Source organism: Manacus candei, unplaced genomic scaffold, assembly GCF_025592945.1.
Source record: "Manacus candei isolate 608988 ecotype Guabito, Panama unplaced genomic scaffold, ASM2559294v1 h1tg000057l, whole genome shotgun sequence".
Classification (NCBI taxonomy): domain Eukaryota; kingdom Metazoa; phylum Chordata; class Aves; order Passeriformes; family Pipridae; genus Manacus; species Manacus candei.
Window position 1 is genome coordinate 1,728,536 of NW_026138105.1, and position 23,969 is coordinate 1,752,504.

Here is a 23,969-nt window from a genome sequence, read left to right on the forward strand (position 1 = left end):
GCATTAGAGGCACCAGTAAAGCTCTGGGCTCTTTCTGGTGCACTTTATGTGCATCACCAGTGTCTCCCAGCCACTAAGATCAGCACTGGATACAGGAGTGTTTTACAAGGAGCAGAAGACAAGTGATAAACCTCACTTCAGGGTGCATAAACTTTCCAGAACTGCCATCCTAAGTGGTTTTCATCATCTTGGCTTTTTTTCTTCTCTCCTTGCCTGCACCAGGCACACAGAGAGGCAGCTTCGACCCCAAAACCAAGCTGCTAAAGCAGCCTCACCTGCTGCACCGCCCAGAACCAGGACAAGGCACCATGGCACTTTTGAGCATGACCCAACTTTGCTTGCTGCACGGCCTCCCCAGTACCACATTCTCCAGGGCAGGATGATGCCCAGGGCAGGAGGGAGGCAGGGCAGCCCCAGACAGTGTCCCAGGTGGAGGGACTACCCTGACAGAGACTGGGGAGCCGATGCTTTTGTGCACCTGAAGCTGGCATGGTTTCAATACAATAAAAAAGCCCCGATTGCTGTCAGACTAATTTGAGTGTAAAAAAATCTCTTAGCTAAACAAAATAGCACCCGTTATTGTTCTTTCATTTCAGGCTTGGTGTGACCAAATAACTGCGTCCAGAAGCTCTGTCCTTGCAATCCCACCTCCTGCTCTGGCTGAAGCTGCAAGAGCATGCCAGCAGCCAGCAAGTGGGGAAGGAAGGAGCCAGAGCAGCCAGGCTCACCCACAGCCCACAGCAGCCTGACCCCTCGCACAGCAGCTGAACCATCCCAACAAACCCTGTCACGAGATTTTGACAGAGCTCTTGTCACTGCACAATGCTCCTGCCTGTCTCCTCTCTTTCTGTTCAGCACAAAGAGTGATGATTATCTTTTGATGTGTGTTTTTATGGTGTCTCACACAAACAGGGCCCAGCCCAAGCCAGGGATATTCAAGCAGTACCACAGTGGTGAAAGCAGACAGCTGTATCCTGGGAGGAGGAGGGCACGCAGCAGTGATTGGGGGCCTGGCAGCACTTTGCCCCAGCACTGCAGCCTCCTGGGGCAGCACCGCCGCCCACCCTGCCTGACAGGGCCTGCCTGGCAGCTCAAGCCACTCTTCAGATATAAACAGAGAAGGCTGACGCTCTCCTCACCTGCCAGAAGGGTCTTTCCTCTTCTCCCCCGCACAGTCCCACTTGCCCTTCTCCATCTCCTGCAGGAGGGCCACGTGCACGGGGGTGCTCCGGCCGTCGCTGCCGGTGCTGCCGCGGTGCTGCCGGCCGGGCTGGGAGCTGCGCTTCATGGCCTGGAGCTGTGCCAGGGGCACGATGTCGCAGCCCTGGGGCCGGTGCCACACGGTCTGCTGCGTGATGGCATTGTAGTAGTAGAAGCGGTTGTTGTTCTGGTCGAAGAGCTCCCACCACTGCTTCTGGTCCGACTGGCGCACCTTCAGGTTGGGGGGGGGCTCCCAGCCGCACTCCCCGGTGGTCAGGTTGACATACATCCGCTCCTGGGAGCGGGGCTCGATGATCTCCACCCAGTCCGAGCTGCAGGAACACAAGAGCCGCGTTAGTCTGGGCCAGAGGCTCAAGGCAAACGGGTTGTCTGGGAGTCCTACGGAGCTGCTGCCACTGGGCCAGGCAGCCCGACTACAGATCAAAGCATTGCTCGGGGCCGTTCAGCAATCCAACGAGCTCAGGAGAAGCCAGGGGAAGGGTTTGAGATGGGGCTGAGACAAAAGAGCAGCTCTTTGGCACAGGGAACGGGAGGTCACCTCCACCAGCCTGGACCCAACAAGCCCAAGGGCAGGCAAGCACGTCTGCTGATGCTGGGATAACTCACATCAAGAGCTGGCACAGTCACAAGAGTGCTGGTGCCGGGGAGATTAGCACAAGAACTTGCTTTCAAGAGGAGCGAGGATCTGCAGAGCAGGATCTGCTCCTTTTGGGAGCTGCACGCTCCACCTCAGGAGACCAAAGCCCTGTTTCCCAACAGTGTGGGCAGCCTGCCCCATGTGAGTGCCTGCCTGCAGACCTCTGGGTCTCACAGACCCTGCTCAAAGCCCACAATTGCCTGTCCAAAAGATAAATGTGAGGAGTGACTGGTGGATGAGATCATCTCCACTGCAGGCTCTTCCCCCTCTCCCCAGGCTGACAGGACAGAGCCCGCAGCAGGGTGTAAGGTGACCCAATGGACAGGCCCTGCTGTTGATCCACAATCCTTCTGCAGCCCCAAAGAGCCCCTTGAGCCTCAGGATCCCTTCAGCAGCACCCATACCGGCCCAGCCCAGGGCTCAGTGAGAGCAAGGCAGGCAGTGCTGTAGGACTGGTTTTCCAGTGCTGTAGGACTGCTTTTCAGGCAGATCAGTGTGATGGCTTTGATGCAGAGGTGTTGGGCTGCACGTTGACCTCTATCACTGACACACCAACCCCAAAGAGCTGGCCCCAGTGAAAGCAAAGGAGCTCAGCAAAGCCAAAACCATTTCGGATCGTCCAGATAAACAGAAGGGGGTTCAAACCCCAACAAGGTCTCCTTCTGCAAAGGAGAGATGTTGCCACCAAAGTGACCCTGTCCCCAGTATGCTCAGCGTGAAACCGAAAACCAAGATAAAAACTACACATGCCTCCCACCTCTGCTCACACCCCCCAGATCACAGCCCCCCACCTGTGTCTGTGGAGGCCGCAGGAAGGAGGCCAAAGGTACTTTTGTTATTAATAAAAGCCATACGAAGAGGACAGGTCCAAGGCCTCCAGGAGCTCACTCTGGCACAACCTCCAGCTGCTTCCCAGCAAGGGCATGACAGCAGAAGCCATTACCACAGGAGAAGCAGGAGAAGGGAGATCCCACTGCCTCCCTCTGGGGTCCTTGGAAGGATCAGAGGTGATGGTGGCAGCACTGCAGCGCCCAAAATGGCAGCATGGGCTCCAGTGCCCAGCCCTGCTAGCATGGTCGTGGGACAGGAGGCGGCTCCTGGCAGGGCAGACCAGCCTTTGGCTCTGCCCCGGCTTTCTGAGGAAGGTCAGAACGTCTCCTATCACCAGGCAAGTCCGGGGGTGTGTTTAATTGCACACTGCACCTCCTTGCTAGGAAAACCGTGGGTGTATTCAGTGCTGAGCAGTCTGGCATGCAGCCCTAAAAAGCAGACTGCTCCTCAAACTCTCTGAGGATTCAAAATTGCTAGGGACAATGTCAATTCAACCCAAAATAAATGTGAACTGCCTCTGAAAAGGTGCAATTCCCCTGCCACATCTACCATGTGATGCTGACCTCCATGCAGTCTCAGACTACCACAGACAGGCTGGCTGGGGAAGCTGATCCGGGTGAAAGCCACTTTTTTTGTGGCATAGGTCAGTTTTCAGGCAGATCTGCTCATCCAGCCCAGACTATCACCATACAGCAGTTCACACTGACCCAAGAAGCAGTTGGGAGCAGACCACACCACCTTTGCCCATGGCACCCGTTCCTGCTGCTCTCCCACCATCACCAGAGCATGGCAGGCCACTGCCAAGAGCGTGCCTGCAAATGGATCCTTAGAAAACCCTGTGTTCAGAAAACATCTGGTTTGTTGTTTGGTATTTTCTGATCAAAAATCTATTTGATTTAAGGTGCAACATGAGCAGCATCCCATGCCCTGGCTCAGGTTGGGAACCACAGAAGCAGCCCTGTTCTTCCCAAGCAGTTGCAATGTCAAACCATAAGCACAGGGACAAAATTGCAAGTCACCGTCATCACCAAGGGCATCAGCAACTGCAGAGAGGTGTCATCCATAAACAGGGCATAAAAGGGAGAACTGAAAGCAGCAGCAGAGCCCAGCAGCACCGGGTGCAGAGCAAGATGAGCATGTCCACGGAGAGAGCAACTAAGAAGTGCAGGTAGGACAAGGGACTGGCAAGGAGGGTCCAAGGGACAGCTCAGAGGCGACACAAGAGGAGCAGTAACCTTGGAGAGCACCGTAACTGTTCGTGAGGACAGGCAGACAACAGGAAAAGGGGCACAGAGGACTGAGAAGGGGACTCAGACCCAGGTGGCCCAGTGGCACCTTCGGGGAGAGGCTGCTGTCAGTGCTGGAATGTAGGGGGGGCTTCACCCAAAGGTGGGGGGCACGGCCTGCCACACTGGGGAGGGGCTGGGAGGAGGAGAGGTGGTGTTGGAAGGGCTGGAAGAGGAAAGCAGGCACAGCAGGATCCCCGTCGAAGCAGCACCGAAACGCACATGGGGATGAGCCTGGGAGTAAGGCAGGAGGCAGTTCTAGAGGATTTGTTTGGCAAGGAAGAAAAAAATGCAAAACTCAGACCCAGCTGAGCGCCTGAGAGGCAGTTGAGCCACCAATCTTTTCAATGTTCAAGAGCACACTGTGTTTGATCTGTTTAGCCAGCAGCTGGGTTAGCAAAGCTTTGGAACACTGATGGCTGCACCCACACTGCTGCTCCTCAGCAGAGAGGAGAGGTCAGCTATTTTCTGTTAAGTGCAAGCTATTGAAAATAACGAATTCTTCTCATGGCACTTGGCCACGACCGAGTGTGTGTTGCTAACTATAGTCTTCCGTTTTAACAAGCTTACATTTATCTTTGTGTGCAAAGACACGTAAGTGGGTGACTTGGGCGGGCGACCTCTTTGCTCCCCTTAATTGAGGGGCTGAGGATGACTGAGGTAGAGTTTAACCAGGAAAAAAATCTGCACAGAACACATTGAAATACTAAAGAGTTTGGTACAATCACACTCATGCAAAGAAAGAAAAGGAAAAGCAAGGAGCACATTCTTGGAGCAGGGCCAGCCCCAGGCTGCCATACAAGCCTCAAACATAACATCAGGAACTCTGGAAAGATGTGATAAACTCCGGATTGCAGAGAGATAAGGCCATAACTTGGACATAAAAAAAAATATTAATTCTCATTCCACTTCATGGGGTTAAAGAAGTCTCCCGGGAATGGTTTAAATAATGCTTTTCCCTGTCCTTTCAGCTCCGAGTGCTGAGGGATGCAGCAGCCGCAGAGTGTGTGCCCACTCCTGCTGGCACCACAGCGCTGCTCCCACCAGCAGGAGCTTGGGTCTGTCTCAGCTCCTGGGACTCGGTGTCCCCAGGACAGGACTTCCCTTCAGGCCCCATTTGCAGTTCCAGCCCAAACTCCCTCTGTGGCCCAAGTGTGGGGACAGGCAGCCTGCTGGCATTGGCTCCGGGGAACTGTCACAGCCACCAGAGCTGCAACGCACAGGGATTTCAACAAAATCCCCACTTGCTTCCAAAAACAAACCCACATTCCCAATGTGCATCCTCCTCTATTGTCCCAGATTCCAGGAGCTTCCTCTGTGTCCTGAGCAAACGCATAAATACTCTCCACACCTCGTAGCTGGGAACCAGGACACAGCTCCAGCTGCTCGCCCCAGCAGCCTGAGCCCCCTGACTGTGAAGGGAGGTGCCTCCCTGATGTTCTGGAGGGTGGCAAGGCCATGGGAGGTGTTGGCCCCCAAGCAGTGAGGTGCTGTGAGCGGGATGGTGCACCAGGCATGCAAAAAGCAGGAGGAAGAGTAGGGCCCTTTGTGCTCTACCACATCTCACGTGGACAGACAGGTTTGGTCCCATTCGAAGGCTTCGCCTTCGCAGAGCAGCAGCTGGGTTTTTATGAAGGGTTACAGTGCAGGGAAGAGCCAGGCTGCTGCGCTCTGTCCTGCAGCCTCAAGGACACGGAGGATGGACATGTGCAAGCTTTGCTCCTTCAAAAACAGCTTGAGTCCCTCCTGGCTGCCATTCCTGCTTGGCAAAGCCTAGGAATAAAAAGTAATAATGATAATTTTTAAAATGGGTATTTCAGCCTCAAAGGGCTTCCTGTGAGCATCTCCTGATTAGATCTTCTCACAAAGACTGTAAATGTTTAGTATCAGGTCCAGGAAAGAATAATATTTTTTTTTTAACTAGAGAAAATGTAGCAGGACCAGAAATGGAACGGTCCAGGTACAGGGGAAGAGTCACTTGCAGGAAGAGCTGAGAAACCCCAAGAAGTTAAACAGCAACTCCTCCACAGAAGAGCTGATTTTCCTGCCACCATGCCCCAAGTGACAACGCAGCCCAGGTAGCCAGTCCCTGGACACTGCAAGCTGCTTGCAAGGCCACGCAAAGGTAAGAATAGGAGAGAAATATTTTCTTAGCTGGAACTGTCAGCTAAGAGACCTCCAACCCTCTGCATGAAGCCTTCTCCCCACTCATTACCTGCTCAGCACCAACTCAAGGAGACAAAGGACACCAAAGGCAATAGAGCATCAAGGAAAGCCCTGGGAAACTTCTGCCTAAGGGAGCTTCACACCAGGCTGCCAGCAAACCCCTGTGCATGGCTACAAGGAGAGCTCCTAGAACTTGATCCCCCATTTATCTTCCATGCTTTGTAATTTCTGGATTTATCTTCCGTGCCAAGATCCCACCTCATTTCCCCACCTCCCTTCTTTGGGATGAGCCCTGAAGAGAGCTGGAGCAATACTAAGCCCTTCTTGGCCAAACATGGCTCCATAACAAGCAGGATTTCTGAAGACTTATGCCCTCAAAGGAGGCCTGCAGCATACTCAAAGCTGGCCCCAAGACAAAGATGTCCATTGTTCCCATCATCAGAGGTCATCCAACTGAGGATGTGCCACTGCAGAGATTAAGTGCCTTGTTAACAGGTCCTCCTTGAGGAGGAGGAGGAGGAATGGAGTTTGGCCATCACACATGGAGAGTGAAGTACAACTCCCAGCCACGGTGTGACAGTGGCTGAAGGCAGGGGGGATGTGTAGGGTCCAGGGTACTCCCTGCAGAGAACAGGCAGAGTGATGGGGGTGGGCATCTGGAATGATCTGCCCTACAGAGATGAGGAGTTCGGAGCCTGCTTCGTGTGTTGCTAACAGAGCAGGACAAGGGGCCCATGAAAAGAGCAGAAAGAGCCTCGTGGAGAATGGAGCCACGTTCACAATCCCGGGTGCTCTAAAGGGAGGCCCCAGCAGCAGAACAAGGCAAACCAGTTCAGGAATGGGGAGTGGGTACCATCCCAGAGGCACCACAGCTGCTGACATTGCTGATCCTCTGCAAGTCCAGGCTCCTGGTTGGCTGAAGAGCAGCCTGGACTGTGTTCAAACCCTCAAACATCACTACAGATTTTTTTTTTGCCCCTTCACCTTCTGCACAACAGGCAAAGCCACCTCTTAGAAAAACTTCTCAGTGCAGACACTGAGCACCAAAGTGCAACCTCCAGGTGGCTTGAGTCACTGCCATTTGCATATCAAAGCCGTAAAACTCATCTGTGTCCTGAAGCTGCAGAGCCCCCAAGAAGGTCTCTAGCACCAGCTCCTTACGGTGACCCTCCACCACCAGCTGACTCAGTCAATCCAGGCTTTATTCACTGCCTTCTCTCAGCCAAGTCCAGAAAAGCTGTAATTTACATCTTAGGACAAAAAAAGTATCCAAAACAACCCTCTCGCCCATACATACATACATATATATATATATATATGAACTTCTTTTAATACACACGCCTCCTTCTAACAAAAATTACAGAGGAACTAAAATAATGTCAGCCTGTTCCTAAAACTCTCCTGCTTCTGAAAATAAGTGCTATGCAAACAAACCAGCCTCTGCTTTGCAGGAGACAGACCAGACTGTGAAAATACAGAACAAATGGCTGTGATTGCTCAAAGCCTGAGCACATATGCTTAGCTCCAGCAAGAGCAGAACAGGGGCAGGCCTCTGAAAGCAGAGCCCAGCCTGGCAACACATTGCAGAGAGGAGAGAGAACAGCACCATGGCTTGGGTGGGTTAGGGGCACGAGAGAACCTGGAAAAGGTCCTATCACACAAAGCATCTCATCGCTTTGATGTTTTTAATTAAAAAAAAACCCAAAACCAAAATGAAATACAAACACCAGCAGAGCCCCAAGCCTTCTGCTAGGTGATATTTTCAAAGACAGAGATGTCAGATGAGAAACTTGGTGGTCTTTTGGTTGCTTGGACTCTGCTGGCTCTCGCCCCTTTCCTGGCCATTCCCAAACTTTCCCCCAGCCCAGGTGCCAGCTCTGCTGGCTCCCATGCTGCTGCTGTTAGCCCCTCAATTCACCCTGGCTTCAGAGCAGAACAGGCAGCAAAGGGGCAGCTCATTCCATGGCAGCAGGTTGGGGCAGCACCAAAATTAACAGCAGATTCCTCCGAAATCCTGTCTTGGAGAGAAAGAAGTAAGAAACAAGGACTTCCAGGACACAGATGAGATTTCCTGATGTCTCTATAAGAGGAGAGAGGGGGAACAGAGGGGAAAATCTCTCTAAGGGAGGACAGACACCTACAGCCCAAGACCAGTACCTGAACCTTGGGTGAGATGGATGCACAGGCATCTTAGAGCCCATATGTCAGCAGGGAGAAGGGAGGGAAGCACAGAAACTCCCACCACACCAACCTTCACGTTTCTCCATCATCCACTCCATGCTGAGTTGTGCCCACCAGGCTTGGACTGACCTGGTCCTGAAATCACTCCCAGCCCAGCCCTGGAGTCACACAGAGAGGACTTCCTGGGGAGGGGAAGACAGAGGGACTTGAAGTGCTGCTTGCCCCCATCCCATCCCTCATTCCCCCCACCATAGGACTGGGGATTCTGCAACAGAGGGAAGAGCAAGGGGCAGGAAACACCCCTGTTTTCACAGCTTTGGGACAGAGCATAAAGCACCCGCTGGATGGGCACTCTGAGCAGGAGGAGTCCTGGTACTGGAGACACAGTCACAGGCACCCAGGGACTACTCAAACCAATGCTAAAGGAAACTGCACCTGAGGGCAGAAGGAACAGTAAAATCCACTCCCATTAAAAAAATCTCAGCCATGCAGATGGGTCTCAGCTCTGACTGCACCTGACAGCCAGAGAAGTGCAGGCTCCTACAGCAGCTCCCCTGTCAGAGGCGCACAGGGCTGGCTGCTGTGCCCGGGGAAAGGACCTGCTGCTCCTGTGGAGGCCACAGGCCTCTCGCTTTTCTCTGTCCCCAAACTGTGGTTGAGGGTGAGCACCTTGGACTCTGTTATGAATAGAGATCAGCTGTGGCCACTGCAGCCTGGGCAGAAGGCAAAAGACATGTCAAAAAGCATTCAGTGTCAAAAAGGTTACAGGTGCTTCCTGCCGTTCTTTGCCAGGGTCCCCAGGCTGGCCCAGGACACAGCTCTGGCAGGTGGCCTCTCCAGCCTCTCTGTCCCAGCCAGCCCAGGGGTCTTACAGGACTGGGGAGCACAATCACTCGCAGAGCTGGAGCCCCAGACCACAGCAGAGAAGTGAGCCAGTTTCCCTGGCCTGCGGGGCCTGCCTGGATAACCTGGCCCGCGAGCTGCTGCCACGGCACACCCTGGGTCATTCCTGCCACCATGGCTGGAGATTTCATTTTGCACGTGAGAGCACAAGCCCAAACCCCCAATCCTTAAACAGCCTCCCCAAAGCTCTGCTTTGCCCCAGACGCAGTGGCACCTCCTAAGCTCAGTGGAGGCTTCAGCTGAGTCGTTTTTCCTTTTAAGGGCTGAGCATTTGAGAATGAGTTGCAAAAGAAAAAAAAAACTGGCAGTTTTCATCCCCTCTCTCTCCTTCAAAAACGATCTGCACGGGTCCACAGCCCCATCCAAATCCCAGCTGCTGGAGGGGAGGCAGCTGTGGGGGAGGCTTGGTGCCAGCCGGACGGTCCCTGCTCAGGGGACAGGGGGTGCTCTGGGGGGAGCTGAGCCTGGCACAGCTCGGTGCTGGCCCTCCCCCCAGCACAGCCTCGGGCTGCATCAATCCCACCACAGCATCAATCCCAGCACACGTGGGATTGGGACCGATACCAGCACCACCGCACTTTGACAGTGACTGCATCCCACCTCAGCATGCTCATAACCAGAGTTTGTCCCCAACAGACAGGATTTCCATGGGAAAATTTCAATTTTAGCAATAACCTAGAGAGGAAATACTTCAGAGTCGCTTACGTGAAGGCATTAAGGGACAACCTGCCAGTACAGCAACAACTGACAACCACGGCTGGGATGCATCCTGCCTCACTTCCATCCCTGGTGCTGCCCCAGGCATGCTGGGCTCAGCCCCAGGGCAGCAGCCTGATGCCTTCCCATCACCTCCAAGGCAATGGCCCTGGTTTCAGGGAGGATTAGCAGAGACACTCTGTAAGCACAGCTCGATGGGCATCACCACAGTCATCCCCCTCCATGGGGTCCCACCCAAGGGGGCAGCAGGACTCACGCCAGGTCATCGCCAGACCCTTCCAGGAGTGCACATCTCTGCAGGGAGGTACCCAAAGTCATAGATCTGCTTTCTCTTCATGACTTCTTGGGACACATCAAGCTAAGACAAATGATTCCAGTTGGAACCGACCTAGGCTTCATCCATCTCAAAGTGTGCGCAGGCACCGAGTCACACAGGATCTGCCCACGATGGCAATCAAAGCACCTAAGAGCCTTCTAGCATGAATGCCCTGGGCAGTTCCTGTTTTTATCAGGGGGATGGATACAAACAAGAGGAAGGGATGGAGATGGAACCCTGCATGAGTCTCGATGAGCACCCACTAGTGCTACCCACTGATTGAAACCCTAGTCAGTGACCAGAGAGCTGAACACGGCTCCACAGAGCTCCAAGACCCCCACACCTCTTGCCAGCTGCTGAGCAGAAGTAAACCAGACCTAGGCAGGGTGACATTTCCCAACACTGACAAGGCTGCATGGGGGGCCAAGAGCATCATGCTGATAGAGCTGCAGGAACGAGGTGGGGAAGATACACGCGCCCAAAGCATAAAGGGCAAAAGCCCAGAGCCCTGGAGAAGCAGCATACATCAAGTGCTGTCCCTGTGCCAAAGCAAGTAATGTCACACAGATGATATCCCTGCTATTTCAAGGACACAGCAGCACCCGCTGCCCTCTCTGTCATTCTAGGAATTACTGACAAAGGTCTTATCTAGCTTGCTGCCCAGCTGCTTCAGGACTGAGCTTTACTCTCCCTGGCCTGCTGTATCACTGCTGATGTTTCCAGGGATTCCTCCCAGCATTGCCACGAAGCCCTTGCAGTCAGGGGCCCTGCAGCTGCTGCCTCAGACGGCTGATGCCGAGGAGAGCAGCCTGAGAACAGCAGGCTCCACAATCAGAAGCTGTTCTAGAAAAGCTGCAGCACCACTTAAAACCAGCAACTGCTCCAGTACCCTGGCAGCAGCCCACATCACTCACACTGTGCAAGGAACATGACTGCAGAAAGTGATGTTCATCATTTCTGTGCACGAATCCTCCTGGGCGCAGTGACGGGGTGCCAGGCATTGCACAGCCACAAACACACTGCAGTGCAGAGGAGTTTCCCCATACATTAGGGGAAAAGAATAACCATTTTTGTCCCATCTTCACTGAAGGGAAGAGACAGCCTATAGCAGCCAGGACAGAGCAAATTGAACAGCCGGGTCCCAGAGGCTCATTGACACCAGGCACAGGGATGTTTGTTTGCTGCACAAGGGAACACTGAGCAACCAGGAGAAAACATTTACAGAGGTTTCTGAACAGCGTCAGGGAGTGAAGGCTGGGAAGACAGGAACAGAAAAGGAACTTCCAAAACCAGCAAAGGGAAACCATCAGTCAGGACCTCAGGACAGAACAGCCAGCACGGCGAGAGCATGCAGGGATGGGGACTTGAAGGACCTCTCAAGACACCCACCTCTGGTCTAAACTAATTCCACCGGACAATAAAAAAAAAACCCACAGCTTTAGCTTTTCCAAAGGCGGCACAGGAGCCAGCAGTGGCAGGGAACAGGAGGAGACTGAGGCTGTAATTACAGGGTGGAGCACCTGCACAGCCAGGCCACACACAGCCAGCCCGTGTCACCCCAGGTGCCAGCTGTGGGTGCCCTACAAACAGCCAGAGCACAGAGCCTAGTGCATTCAAGCACCACTCTGCAAAGCTACATATCTGAAGCAGCTACATTCCTAAACGTCTGACATTAACAAAATAATGGCCCTCTGTCTCTCTTCATTTAAAGGGCTGCCAGTCATTTATGAGCTAAAACACAGAGTCCCTTGAAAATTCGTGCACAACACAGCCATGGACAGCAAGGGACCAGGTTATTTCTCGTCTAGCAGAGTCCACAAAACACTGTGGACTGAAAGCACAAAACAAATATAACAGTGTTTCATCACAACTTTTTTAGGCTGTTTCGTTCTTCAGCAAATCAGCCCGTCTGCAGCTGTCTCTGCTGGAAAAACTAAGAACAAATGCAGTGAAGCTCTTGAAAGTATTAGCTGTCCAAGCTTGTTAAGTGTGACTCAAGTTAACCACTACAATGCCAGGATGGCAGAGGAATTTGGCAGCAAGTCAAAAGCAACAGGAATAACAGAGTCGGCAAACAAACAACTCTCCCTTGTGCTGCAAGCTGTGATCAGGAAGCTCATCCTGACAGGACTCTGCAGAGGAGCTGCCTCAGTGTCTTCATTTTCTCCAGCCCAAAGCACACCAATTTCCTCTGGCAAAGAAACACAGGCGGTAAGTAAATAGCCGAAAACCTCAGCCACAGAGTTCATAAACCTTTTATAAAACAATAAGCAAGAAAAATTAATTTCTCATGGAAAAGAGATTCCTACATTTGTTTTGCCTACAGGAATTGCTGAACAACAAGCACATTGGACACAACTGTCAGGATTTTGCAAAGCCAAGGCACTGGACCCACAGCATCGGTCCCTCCCGCAGCCTGGAGCCTCCCCAGGGCAGCTCATGGGCCCCTGCTCCCTGCACAGCTCCAGCTCTGGAAAGCTCACCTACCCAGGAATGAATTTGCAGCTTGGGATGAAAAACACAGCCCATGTTTGATTTTTTCCATTGTTTTTTATTCTGCTGTAATAAACCGTGAAAAAACCTTCCTCCTAAAGGAAAGGCGTGTGTAAGTGTTGCCTCAAACTGACATTCTTTTTCCTGACTGTCTCCAAAACGTCACGGTGTGGGTAGGAATCACATCCCGTGAGCTATATTTCAACCTCTGCTTTGTCTGCTACACGATTGTGTCTGCAAGATTAGCAGTGACTATAGTAACACCTTCGAACTCCAAGTAAACAAAAGCACTAGTTATATACAGTTCCAGTGCTTTGTCATTAACAAGATCTGGCTTGATTTAATGAGAAACAAAGACTGAGGCGCTTAACCTTGTCTTAAAATGCACTCACAGCCTTTTTAAAACTGAACGTCTCTGCATTCTTGCATTGAGCAAAGTTAAAGCCAAAAATGGTCTCCGTGGTTAATCCCAGCTTTATTTATATGACGGGGGAGAGCCTTTGCAGGGTAAATAAAGCTGGGATTAACCAGGGGAGACCATCGCAGTCTTCAACACGCTCACGAGCAGAGGCAGAGGGGCAAGTACTGAACTCTTCCTTCTCATGACCAGTGACAGGACTCAAGGAAACAAACGAAGCTGAGTTGGGGGAGGTTCAGGTTGGAAATCAGGAAGAAGTTTTTCACCCACAGGGTGGCTGAGCACTGGAACAGGCTCCCCAGGGAAGTGGCCATGGCACCAAACTTGTCTGAGGTCAAGAAGCGTTCGGACAACGCTCTCAGGCACATGGTGTGATTAGGGAGGTGTCTGCACAGGGCCAGGAGTTGGACTCGATGATCCTGATGGGTCCCTTCCAACTCAGCATATTCTATGATTCTATGATTCTCAAGAATCACCAAGAAGCCAGTTAGTGGTGAATAACTGTCTCAGTCACCAAAGGCTCTTAAAAAGGGGTCTCAGTTGTTTCTTGGGGATGTTCAGGAGAAAAACCAGCTGGGCTGCAGGAGCTGGTACTGTCCAGCTCCTGCATGTGCTGGACATGCCATGTGCTGCCTCCCGAGGCAGACACGGCCCTTGGTAGCACCTCCAGAGGTATCACTGCCAACAGACCCTCCTGAGAAATGGGGAGAGCAGCAATGAAAGAAGGATGCAGTCACTCCTTGGGGGCATCACAATTACTTCTTGCCTTAGACCAAGGTTTTGCAGGGCATATGCTCATTTCTTCAGCCTCTCCAAGGAGTTTGGTAGCATAAAGAATTCCATGTTCTTTTTCTCTCAGTTAATGACAGTAGGCTATCAATCCAGCAGGTCAGGGAGATCTGGGGAAGTGTGATGTCAAAGACAGTGACATCAGCAGCTGCGAGTTTTGAGAGTGCCAAGAAGACTTTCAAATTGGTGAGGAAAGGGAGGGAGGGAGAGTTTTACAGTTAATAGCTACACTTCTATAGAAGAAAAGCGAACTCCCTGAAGGAGAGAAGACTGGCCTGGCAAAACAACTCCTTCCTCTGGAGGGATGAAAGTGGACAACTGCAGCTGTGAGTTGTGTAGGATCAGAAACAGAGCCGGGGACAGACTCATCACCCTGATTCTCACCCAGTGACTGCACTCCTTCACAGATGTTCAGGCTCAAGTGGAACCACCAGCCTGAGTAAAAGCCCAGGTCTCACCTCTTCTACAGCTCCTGAATGGATACCGAAAGATCTGGCAATGGTATTTTTGACAGTCCCAACTCAAAAGAGATTCTAACACAGCTGGGAAAAGGTGGATGTGCACTTGGGGATTTCAAACACAGCTAAATTCAACTGCTGCCAAGAACAGTTGAACTGCCATTTTAAATACACAGGGTTTATCTTGCCTAAATAACCAGGAGATAACTAAAGAAATCAGTCAGATCAGAGCCTGGCCCAGATAATGTTCAGTTTGCACCAAGTTCTCCCCTTGACCAAGTCAGCCTGAAATCAACACTTAAACTTCTGTGAGTAGCTGGAACACTGAATATGTGTCATCCGTTTGTCCTGGTTTAAGGGAAGGGGGGAGTAAAATAAAGAAAAGGGATAAAAAAAAAATTCAGACTGGGTTTTCTTATAAATAGCACATGAGAGACAGCTCAGCTCAGGAGGTGGCTGCAGAGCTGGCAGCACTAGACAGGATCTCCTGAACAAAAAAAATCCAGGAAATCCGCAGTGTCACTTCTCCCCACAATTGATTTTAAATGAGCTTATCCTTGCACTTGGTACACGAGGAAGAAGAAACTTCCTGGCTACGATGGGGGGAAACACAGTTATTAATAGCATCACAATGAGCAAGTATCAGAAGTTATGTTGCAGCCCTGGAAGATCTTGGCTGGATCATGAAAATATCTGTTGCCATGGCAGTAATTGCTATACATGGTAACAGTGAACACTGGGGTGAGAACAATTCACTTTTTGATTTGGTGCCCATAACAAGTTGCTTTTGTTTTCTTTCACCAAAACCCCAAGCATTTATTAGCTTGCATTCAGTCCAAAACTGAGCTTTTCACTTTCAGCAGTGGCAAGGAAGACAGCAAGAAAAGGGCAGATTCAGGAAGACAGCAAAGCAGGCAGCGCTCTCCCTGTCCTTCAGCAATGGCAGGGCTGATGGATTGGGGCAGAGATCTGGACCACATTCAACTTCACTTTTTATCTGACGTCCACCTAGACAGTCTTTGTCTGCCTCCAGTACACAGTATTTGCCACAGATAAAAAAAAAAAGAGCAAAAATCTGCACAGGCACTTAAAGTAAGGACTCTTCCAAGATGGGAAGACCTGACATTCAATATCCCATGTGGCAGCAGACCACAATGGTGTCGTGACACTCTCATTCTGTCCTTTGCTCCCCTCTTGGCTGTTCCCAGCCTCCTCTTCCCTTCCTGCAGCGCTGCCGAGCACCAGCTGATACTTTCCAGAAACACCTGCTACCCTCAATTCATTCCTGAATTTCAGTGCTCAGAATTTCTTCCCTCGTTTGCTCAGAGCACATCACTGCACTCATCGACACCGCACACTCTTCCCCAGCCACTGCTTTCATCCCCATTTCTAGGTCAGGTACAAACATTGCAAGCAGCAGAGATCCCAGTCTGGCTCCCCCAGGACTTCCCTCCACTGCAAAGTCTGACAATCTACTCCTTCATTAACTATTTATTCACCCACACATCCCAGGATGCACTTTTCCTTGATACCCCATGCTGAAACCTTTCAGAGAGGTTCACTAGACCACTCCACATGATCACCCCTGCCATGTGCTTGCAAACATCTTCCAAACACCACTGGAGTCACGTGGCTCAGTTTTGGTCTACAAAAGCCATACTGGCTCTTCTCCAGCATTTCACACCTATATACATTCCCACTTAATGCTGGTTTCTGGAAACTTTCAAAAATGTAAGACACATATCTTTGGTGAAACCAACTGTCCCTCCATTCTGTCTACAGGGGAGACACGAGAAGTTTGCTAGGCAGAGCATGTGAGCCCAGTCATGCCCTTTCTCCACATTCTCCCTCATTCCTCCAGAATCCACGCATGTATTACAGAGATGCTAAAGGCACATCACTGGTTGTTCTTCCTAACAACTGTTTCAGACTGGCTGCCCATAAGCTTACCCAAACACTTTTTCAACCTGCTGATGCCTTTTGCATTCAAAACCCCCAAGAACAACGAATTCAGAAGTTCATCACACATTGTGTAAAACAAACGGCCTTCCCCCTACCTGCTCTAAACCAATCTCCTTTAGGTTTCATCCATGCCTATCTAGGGCCACAAGACCTGGTAGAAAAAAATTCAACTTAATCATAAAAAGGGGAAACATTGTACCCATCTTTAAAAAGGGTGGAAAGGAGGACCCTGGGAACTGCCCTGTCAGCCTCACCTTTGCACCTCAGAACATCATGAACAGAGCCTCCCAGAAGCTCTGCTGAGGCACATGGAGGACAGGGAGGTGATTTGGGACAGCCAGCACAGCTTCACCAAGGGTGAGTCCTGCCTGGCCAACCCAGTGGCCTTCTATGAGGGGGTAACTCCAGCAGTGGGCAAGGGAAGGGTCACTGTCACTAAATTACAGGTGTCATTTATCTGGACTTCCGTAAAGCCTTGGACACAGACCCCCACAACATCCTTTTCTCTCCAAATTGGAGAGTGATGGATTTGATGAGTAGACTGTTGGATAAGAAAGTGGTTGGACAGTCACATCCAGAGGGTTGTGGTCAACAGCTCAGAGTCCCAGTGGGCATCATCGACCAGTGGTGTCCCTCAAGGGTCTGTATTGGGACCAGTGTTGTTTAATATCTTCATTAATGACACAGATGAAGGGATCAAGTGCACCCTCAGCAAATTTGCAGATGACACCAAGCTGAGGGTGTAGGTCACACACCTGAAGGACAGGGCCACCCAGAGGGACATGGACAGGCTCAACAAGTTGCCCATGGGAATCTCATGAGGTTTAACAAAGTGCTGGGGCTGCACCTGGGTCAGCCGTGGTACCAATCCAGGCTGGGGGATGAACTGACTGAGAGCAGCCCTGGGGAGGACTTGGGGGTGCTGGTGGGTGAGAGGCTGGACATGCCCTGGCCATGGGCACTGGGCTCATCTCCAGCAGCGTGGGCAGCAGGGAGAGAGGGGGATTCTGCACCTCTGCTCTGCTCTGGTGAGACCTCCCCCTGCAGTGCTGCTTCCACCACAGGAAGGACATGGAGCTGTTGGAGTGACTCCAGAGGAGGCCACCAGGATGATCAGAGAGATAGAGCAGCTGTGAGGAAAGACTGAGAGAGTTGGGTTTGTTCAGCCTGGAGAGGAGAAGGCTTTGGGGTGACATAATTGTGGCCTTCCTGTACCTGAAGGAGATTTACAAGAAAGATGGAGAGGGACATTTTACAAGAGATGTAGTGACAGGACAAGGAGGAATGGATTCAAACTGAAAGAGAGTAGGTTTAGATTAGATTTTAGGAGGAAGTTCTTTGCCTGTGAGGGTGGTGAGGCCCTGGCACAAGTTGCCCAGAGAAGCTGTGGCTGCCCCTGTCTTGGAAGTGTTTAAGGCCAAGCTGGATAGAGCTCTGAGCAACCTAGTCTAGTGGAAGGTGTCCCTGCTCATGGCAAGGGTTTGGAACAAGATGATCTTTAAGGTCCCTTCCAACCTAAACCATTCTAAGATTTATCACCTTCATGATCATATGCTATGTCAGACTTTTGCAAACCAAGGAGTCACAACTTTTATGCTCTCTCCTCATAAGGCAGCTGCTCTGTCCCTTAGTAATTTTAATTGTCTTCACTGCAGTCTCTCCAATCTCACTGTCCTTCTCATGATGCAGAAATCAGAACTGCACTCAGCCTCCAAGACATGAACAAGGTGTTAGAGAAGGTCAAAATGCTTTGACTCTCTGCTTTGTTATTAACTCCCAAAATTGACTGGCTTCTTTGACCAACACTGGAGACAGAACTGATGATTTCAGAGAACCATCAATGACGACTCTGAGCTCCTTGCTGAGCTGTAACCACTAGTTCCAGGTTGAGCATGAAACAGGCCCAGTACAGATCATTTTTCCTCTGTGGCTTCAACACATTTTACGACACTGAAGCTTATCTGTCACATATTGGTCCACTTGCTTGGTTCTGTGAGGCCCTTCTGGATTTCCTCACCTTCAGTGAGGTATCCAGCCACATGCAGAAGCTGAGGATCCTCTGCAAACCTGGGAAGTTCACTGCACCCCTGGATGCCTGAGGGCACCCACAGGATGCAAACCAGTCCCAGCACCAGTCTCTTGGGCCTCACTGCTGATTCTTATCCAGGCTTAAAAATGACCAGGAAGCCCCACCCTTTGCAGTCTATGCTTTCACCAGCTCTCAGTCCAGAACAAGACTTTGCCTCCATGCTCATGGCAACTTTGTCTCTTAAAAAAGCCTTTGGCAGAGAACCTTTGTTTGAATACAAAGATACATGAAGCCTACTGGCCCTGCTCACCAACCTCCAGCAGGTCTGTGAGGCAGGGCTCGCCTTTACATTACTGCTAACTCTGCTCCAAGCAGCTGTGCCTGGCGATGCCTTTAGTGACCTTGTTCTTCACTGCAGAGGCCTGGACACAGGGGTCAGACCCAACAGTCCATGGAGCCCTGAATCCCCTCCACAGCCCTTCCCTAGCAGTGCACCCAGACAGACACTGAGTCACCTGTTGTCACTTCCCTGATTTCCTCAAGATTCCCCACTTTTAAAAATGCCACTGCATTTGGCACCACCACTTTCTGTGATACCAAGGACACTTTAACAGCAGGACACACATGAAAGTATCTCAGCAATTTCAGTTTTAAGATCCTATGGCACTCTTGACTAAGCGCTATCTGGTCCTTTCAGTTTCTTATCAGTTCCTCTGTTTGCTCTAAAGCTATTTCTACTGAGGCTCAATGCAAGAACTTCTCAGACAGCTCTTCTGTAGCAAGATTGTAGTTTACAAAGCTCCTCCACAGGAGTCAAGTTGGCCAAAACATGTTTTAGATTTTTTTGCGATGGCTTTATCTTCTGTGCCTTTCACACCTCGATCTCTTCTGCTGCCAGTTTCCAAAAGACTTCTGATGCATTTGAAAGTTAATCATAGCTGGCAAATTCACTCTTCAAAAGTCTTACTCTGGCCTGCCTTATTTTGATTTTAATCTATTGAAATATATAGGTTTTTTGGTCTTCTTGTTTGGATACAGCTTCCCCTTTTTGGTCAACCTCTCTCATTCCATCATCCTTCCTTTCCCTGCACATTTCCTTTTGATTTTTGTCTTTGTTTAAAAGGAGGGAAAAAAAAGTCTGATCTGTTCTTGGTGGAGGTATGCATTCCTTCTGAGTTGCTACTGTCATGACCAAATAATTTCCATGCCACCTCTGTTCCTATCAGCTACTCTTTAGCAGAGAGACAGATCTCAAGGCTCTAACATGACAACAGACAGCCCTCTTTTAGCAGACTCAGGAGTAAACACTAGCTCTGTGGCAGGGAAGACAAGTCTCCTTAACTTTATTTTTATGCTGCCAGTCATAAAGAACCCATCATAACCCCATGCTCAGAGTCACCATGACTGTTCCTGGGCACATATGTACTGAGTTTCACAGGTAACTGCATATTCCCAGTTTCCAGATGCCCAAACTAAGATGTGTTTCCAGCTGGAAACATGTTATACAACCAAAGCACCTCCTGAGGCACCCACCAGATGAAAGGCAGAGGGGTCAAGGCTCCACCTTCCCAGGGGGAATACAGGACCACATCGAAGGGCAGGCAAGATTCCAAGAGAGCAGCGCCCTGTAGCAACATCTCCCTTCCAGGGGACTGCCACAGCTTGGACCTTCTCCCTTGTTTATTTTTGGCACTGCTGAGTGCACAGAGCTGCAGCCAAGGTCAGGACCAGCAGGACCTTGGCAGGAGCTGTGCAAGGGACAAGAGGCTGGGCCCAGCGGCCACCAAACTGCCAAAAAGGTTTAGTCACCAACAGGTTTGAACCTAAAAAATAAAAAAATTCATGGATCAATTCTTGCCTGAAGCACAGTAAAAATGAGGATCGCATCTCCCAGCTGTTCATTCCCCTTCTCATCTGCTGTCACAGCTTAGCAGGTGTGAAGTTGAAAGATGAAGCCCGATACTCTCCTGCACCTCGAGCAGCACAGACAGCTCTGCTGTGACAAGGAGGGGCTGGCTGAACACCCCCCAAGAGCACCCAGTTCTCAGTTAGACATTGCTCTCTGCCCATGGGCCCACAAACTGCCTGCCCTGACGACAGGCTGTGCTCCCCAGAGGACACATGGAGCAGTCCGAGCTCCAGCATGGACACATCTCGCTGTTCAAGCTGTTTATGCTCACAGACGGCATTTGCCTTGCCCAGGGCAAAAACCCACACCATTAGGAGGTTTTACAGCTACAGGACTATGGGCAAAGCAGTACAAGTTCCTACTGCAGGAAACAGACCCCAAATGGTAATTTCAGGGGAATATTCTCAATTCATGTAAAGTCCCTCAAATCTCTGCAGTCCATGAAACCTTTGGGTTTAACCCAGGTCCAGCTGGGACATGAAGGGCAAGACAGCAGCACCGCTGGCAGCTCCATGACAAATCTGTTTGTTCTCTGACCACCCCCACACATTTGCTTGAAGAAATGGCTACTGCTGTGAATAGCAGTGGCTTGAGCAGGACAATAAGAATGAACTGCGTGCCCTCCTCCGCCTGAGCCAAGGGCCTGCCCGTGCCATTCCTGGGGGCCCAGCTCCGCTTTGGGCAGGCGCCACATGCGCTGCCAGGACCAGGGTAACAGAGCCCTCAGAGCAGCTGCAGTGGCTATTTTATTTCACACCCAGAGTACAAGATGTACGTTGTATCAGGAGACGCTCTGGAATAGGAAACTGTGCTCTTCCCCAAAGAGCCTCCGCTGCAGCCCAAAATCAACATGTTCCAAGCTCAGCTCACCTCCCTAAGCACCCAGGCCAGGCAGGGACAAGCACGTCAAAACACTGGAAGATGCTCATGTTCACATTTTGAGCTGAACTCTGGGTTGTTTCACTGAGCCATTTGGTGATCACCACACTGTTCACCCTTTTCCACCTGCAGTCTGTGCTTCCTGCTCCAGAGACAGCGGGGTGGACAAAGCAGCCCAAGGTGAAGCAAGCACCTCACAGCGAGAACACCTTGCACCACACACTGGGCTACCAAAAGGCTTTCCCCTCACAAACAGCTCTCACAGCTCAGCAGCAGCTTTCCTTATCCAAACAGAGACAAAAGTGAGTGATTTCATCCCTCCATGGCCAAATGAGGTTTAAGCTCACAAGTGCTCAGCCGTTCAGAGGCAGCGCTGGGTGGCTGCTGCTGTGCTGCCATCGCACCCCGGGAGGCTGCCTCGCTGGGCAAGAGTTATGGGGAGTCAGAGAGGCTGAAATCACTGACATGGCCCTCTCTGCCTGACTCATCTAGCCCTCCCTGTTTCAAGAACAAGATCAACCCAAAGAAGCATCCCTACTAAAGGAAGCTCTGCCCACAGCACCTCTCTGCCAGCCTCCCTCTTGCAGCGTGGTTTGGAATTCAAGGTCAAAGTCCCCCCTGCAGCACAGCACCCAAAGCTGGCCTGATGGAGAATGGGAGAGGGAATGGGACGATAAGATCACGCCACACTAAAATCAGAGTGTAGGATTCAATGATGTGCTGCTGCTGGAAGGAGGGGATCCCCTCCATGGCCCTGTCTCACTCTTTCCCATCCCCAGCACTCATCACACAAGGACAGTGGAGCTCCCCAAATCCCACACTGAGCTAATTCAGCTTGCTAAGTAAGAGCAGATGGTTTTCTCTTGCTTGAGTGAACTTGACCATTCCGGTCATGGGACCCAAGGCCGGAAGAAAAAAAGAATGGCAGTGCATAGCTTCACCTCCAGATCATCACTGCCTTTCTTATCTTTTGTGCTTGTTGCCATCCCAAAACAGACTTCTGCTCTGGAAGACTCTTCAGTCTCCAGAACCTCAAACCTCTGGTTTAGACTAATTTGACATTATAGCCATAGTGAATGCAGGCTGGATTGTCAGTCTACTCACCAGGCATTTCCTAAGCAGATTCTAAACCCACTGTACAGAAAGGAGCATGGCAATTGCTTTTCACCCTCATTTTCAGTGATTGTAAAACTAATTTAATGAAAATTAAAGTAGCTTGTTTCAGGGCAAGCTCTCTAAGGAGTTTCCAAACCAAAACTGCAACTCTTCTACCATTTGTGCACTTACTCAGGACTGCAGATGAGAGCCCAAGGGCAGCACCAACCCAACTGCCACAACCCTACTTTCTTCACGCTCATTTTACTGTGCTGATTAAATACAACTCAGCCATATCCCAGTCAGACTATTCATGGTATTACAAGGGTATAAACTGCTACAAAAATGTATCTCCAAATTACAACATGCTTAGCATCTGTCCTCAGGCCTACATAGAACACTCCTCATGCCGGCTGCACTCCAGGCTCTGCACCTCAGCCACAGCCCTTTCATCCCTCTTTGCTTCACTTGATGTTGACTGGTAATGATCAAGAATTCAGAAAACACTTGGAGCTTCTCCTCTCATCTTATCTTAGGTGCTTGGAAAGTCTAATAAAAAACCTCCCAAACGTAACTACTGGAGCTGGGGAGCAAAGAAAAGCTAAACGGTGTGGCTGATACACAGCTGGATACTTGTAGCTATCAAAGGACTATCAAAGAACTACAATGGACACAAGGAGGAAACAGGTGCCGGACCAGAAGAGGACCAAATATGGCATTTGCAATTTTACAACAAAGTGGACCTTGAGTTACTGTTTAAGCACTTACAAGGAAGACTCAGCACCTTTCTTTCCAGGCAAGACTACACAGCACAGCTCACCCACTGCATCCCCTGGGACTGTATGTAATTATTCAGCTGTAAAATCTCTTATGATAACTTTATCTGACTTGACTTTGTTACTGAAAATATTTTACACCAATTCATCCTTCTAACCTGAGCACTGGCTACTCCTACACTTGAAAACTCATACACAATACATTGAACTGCTTCACAGTCAAAAACCCAAGACAGCTGAACTCCATGTGGTCGAAGGGGATTTGCTGAGCTCAGTCTCAGTTCATCAGGCAGTATTGTGCAGGGCTTTTCTTGGTATCACTGTTGATGAAGACAGTAAGCCTCTTTGTTTATTTTTTTCCCAGAAGTACGAGCAAAAGCAAACAGAAAAACCAGACCTACAGAACAAATAGGTTATCCCTGCTACAGAACACCTGGCCCTGGGCAACCAGTTCATGATGTCCACGATGACACAAAATCCCACAACATTAAGTCTTTTCTGCCTCTGTAACAGGTTTCCAGCCAAAAAGCAGCAACCTTGTTTGCCCAGGTAGGAATCAGCCCCATCTGTCAAAGCCAAGTGCCTTATGGCAGCATCCCACAGCTGCAAAGTCACACACACACCAGTGAGCCCAGCACAGGTCTGGGGGGGACCCTTCCTGCTTGGCTTGTTTGCTTTTGGTAGAAACCCTGGTTTTTTGGTACAAACCCTGCAGCTAAGAAAAAGGTTGGTTTAGAGGGGCCCAGGACTGCTCTGCTTCAGGCTGAGACAGGAACACACAGCAAGTCTGGGGAGCACAGGGTGCTCCCCATCACCTTCATCCCATGTCAGAGTAGCCGCCACTGAGGAAGGCAAAGAGCAGCAAGAGCTTGGATCAGGGAGCTGGGCACAAGCACAATACAA

At 50.6% G+C, this 23,969-nt stretch overlaps 1 protein-coding gene across 2 annotated transcripts in view; it reads right to left on the reverse strand.

Moving 5' to 3' along the window:
- LOC127478095 (rho GTPase-activating protein 39-like) overlaps window positions 1-23,969 on the reverse strand; it is a 55,783-nt gene that overhangs the window by 26,621 nt on the left and 5,193 nt on the right. Inside the window, exons 1-2 of one of the 2 annotated variants that reach the window (XM_051803307.1) lie at window positions 8,299-8,357; window positions 1,140-1,532 (exon numbers count right to left, since the gene is read on the reverse strand). In XM_051803307.1, the coding sequence (XP_051659267.1) occupies window positions 1,140-1,532; window positions 8,299-8,342 (437 nt within the window). In that variant the 5' untranslated portion in view covers window positions 8,343-8,357. Of the gene's footprint in view, window positions 1-1,139; window positions 1,533-8,298; window positions 8,358-23,969 lie in introns of those variants that run through there. The other variant, XM_051803308.1, reaches the window with a different exon arrangement.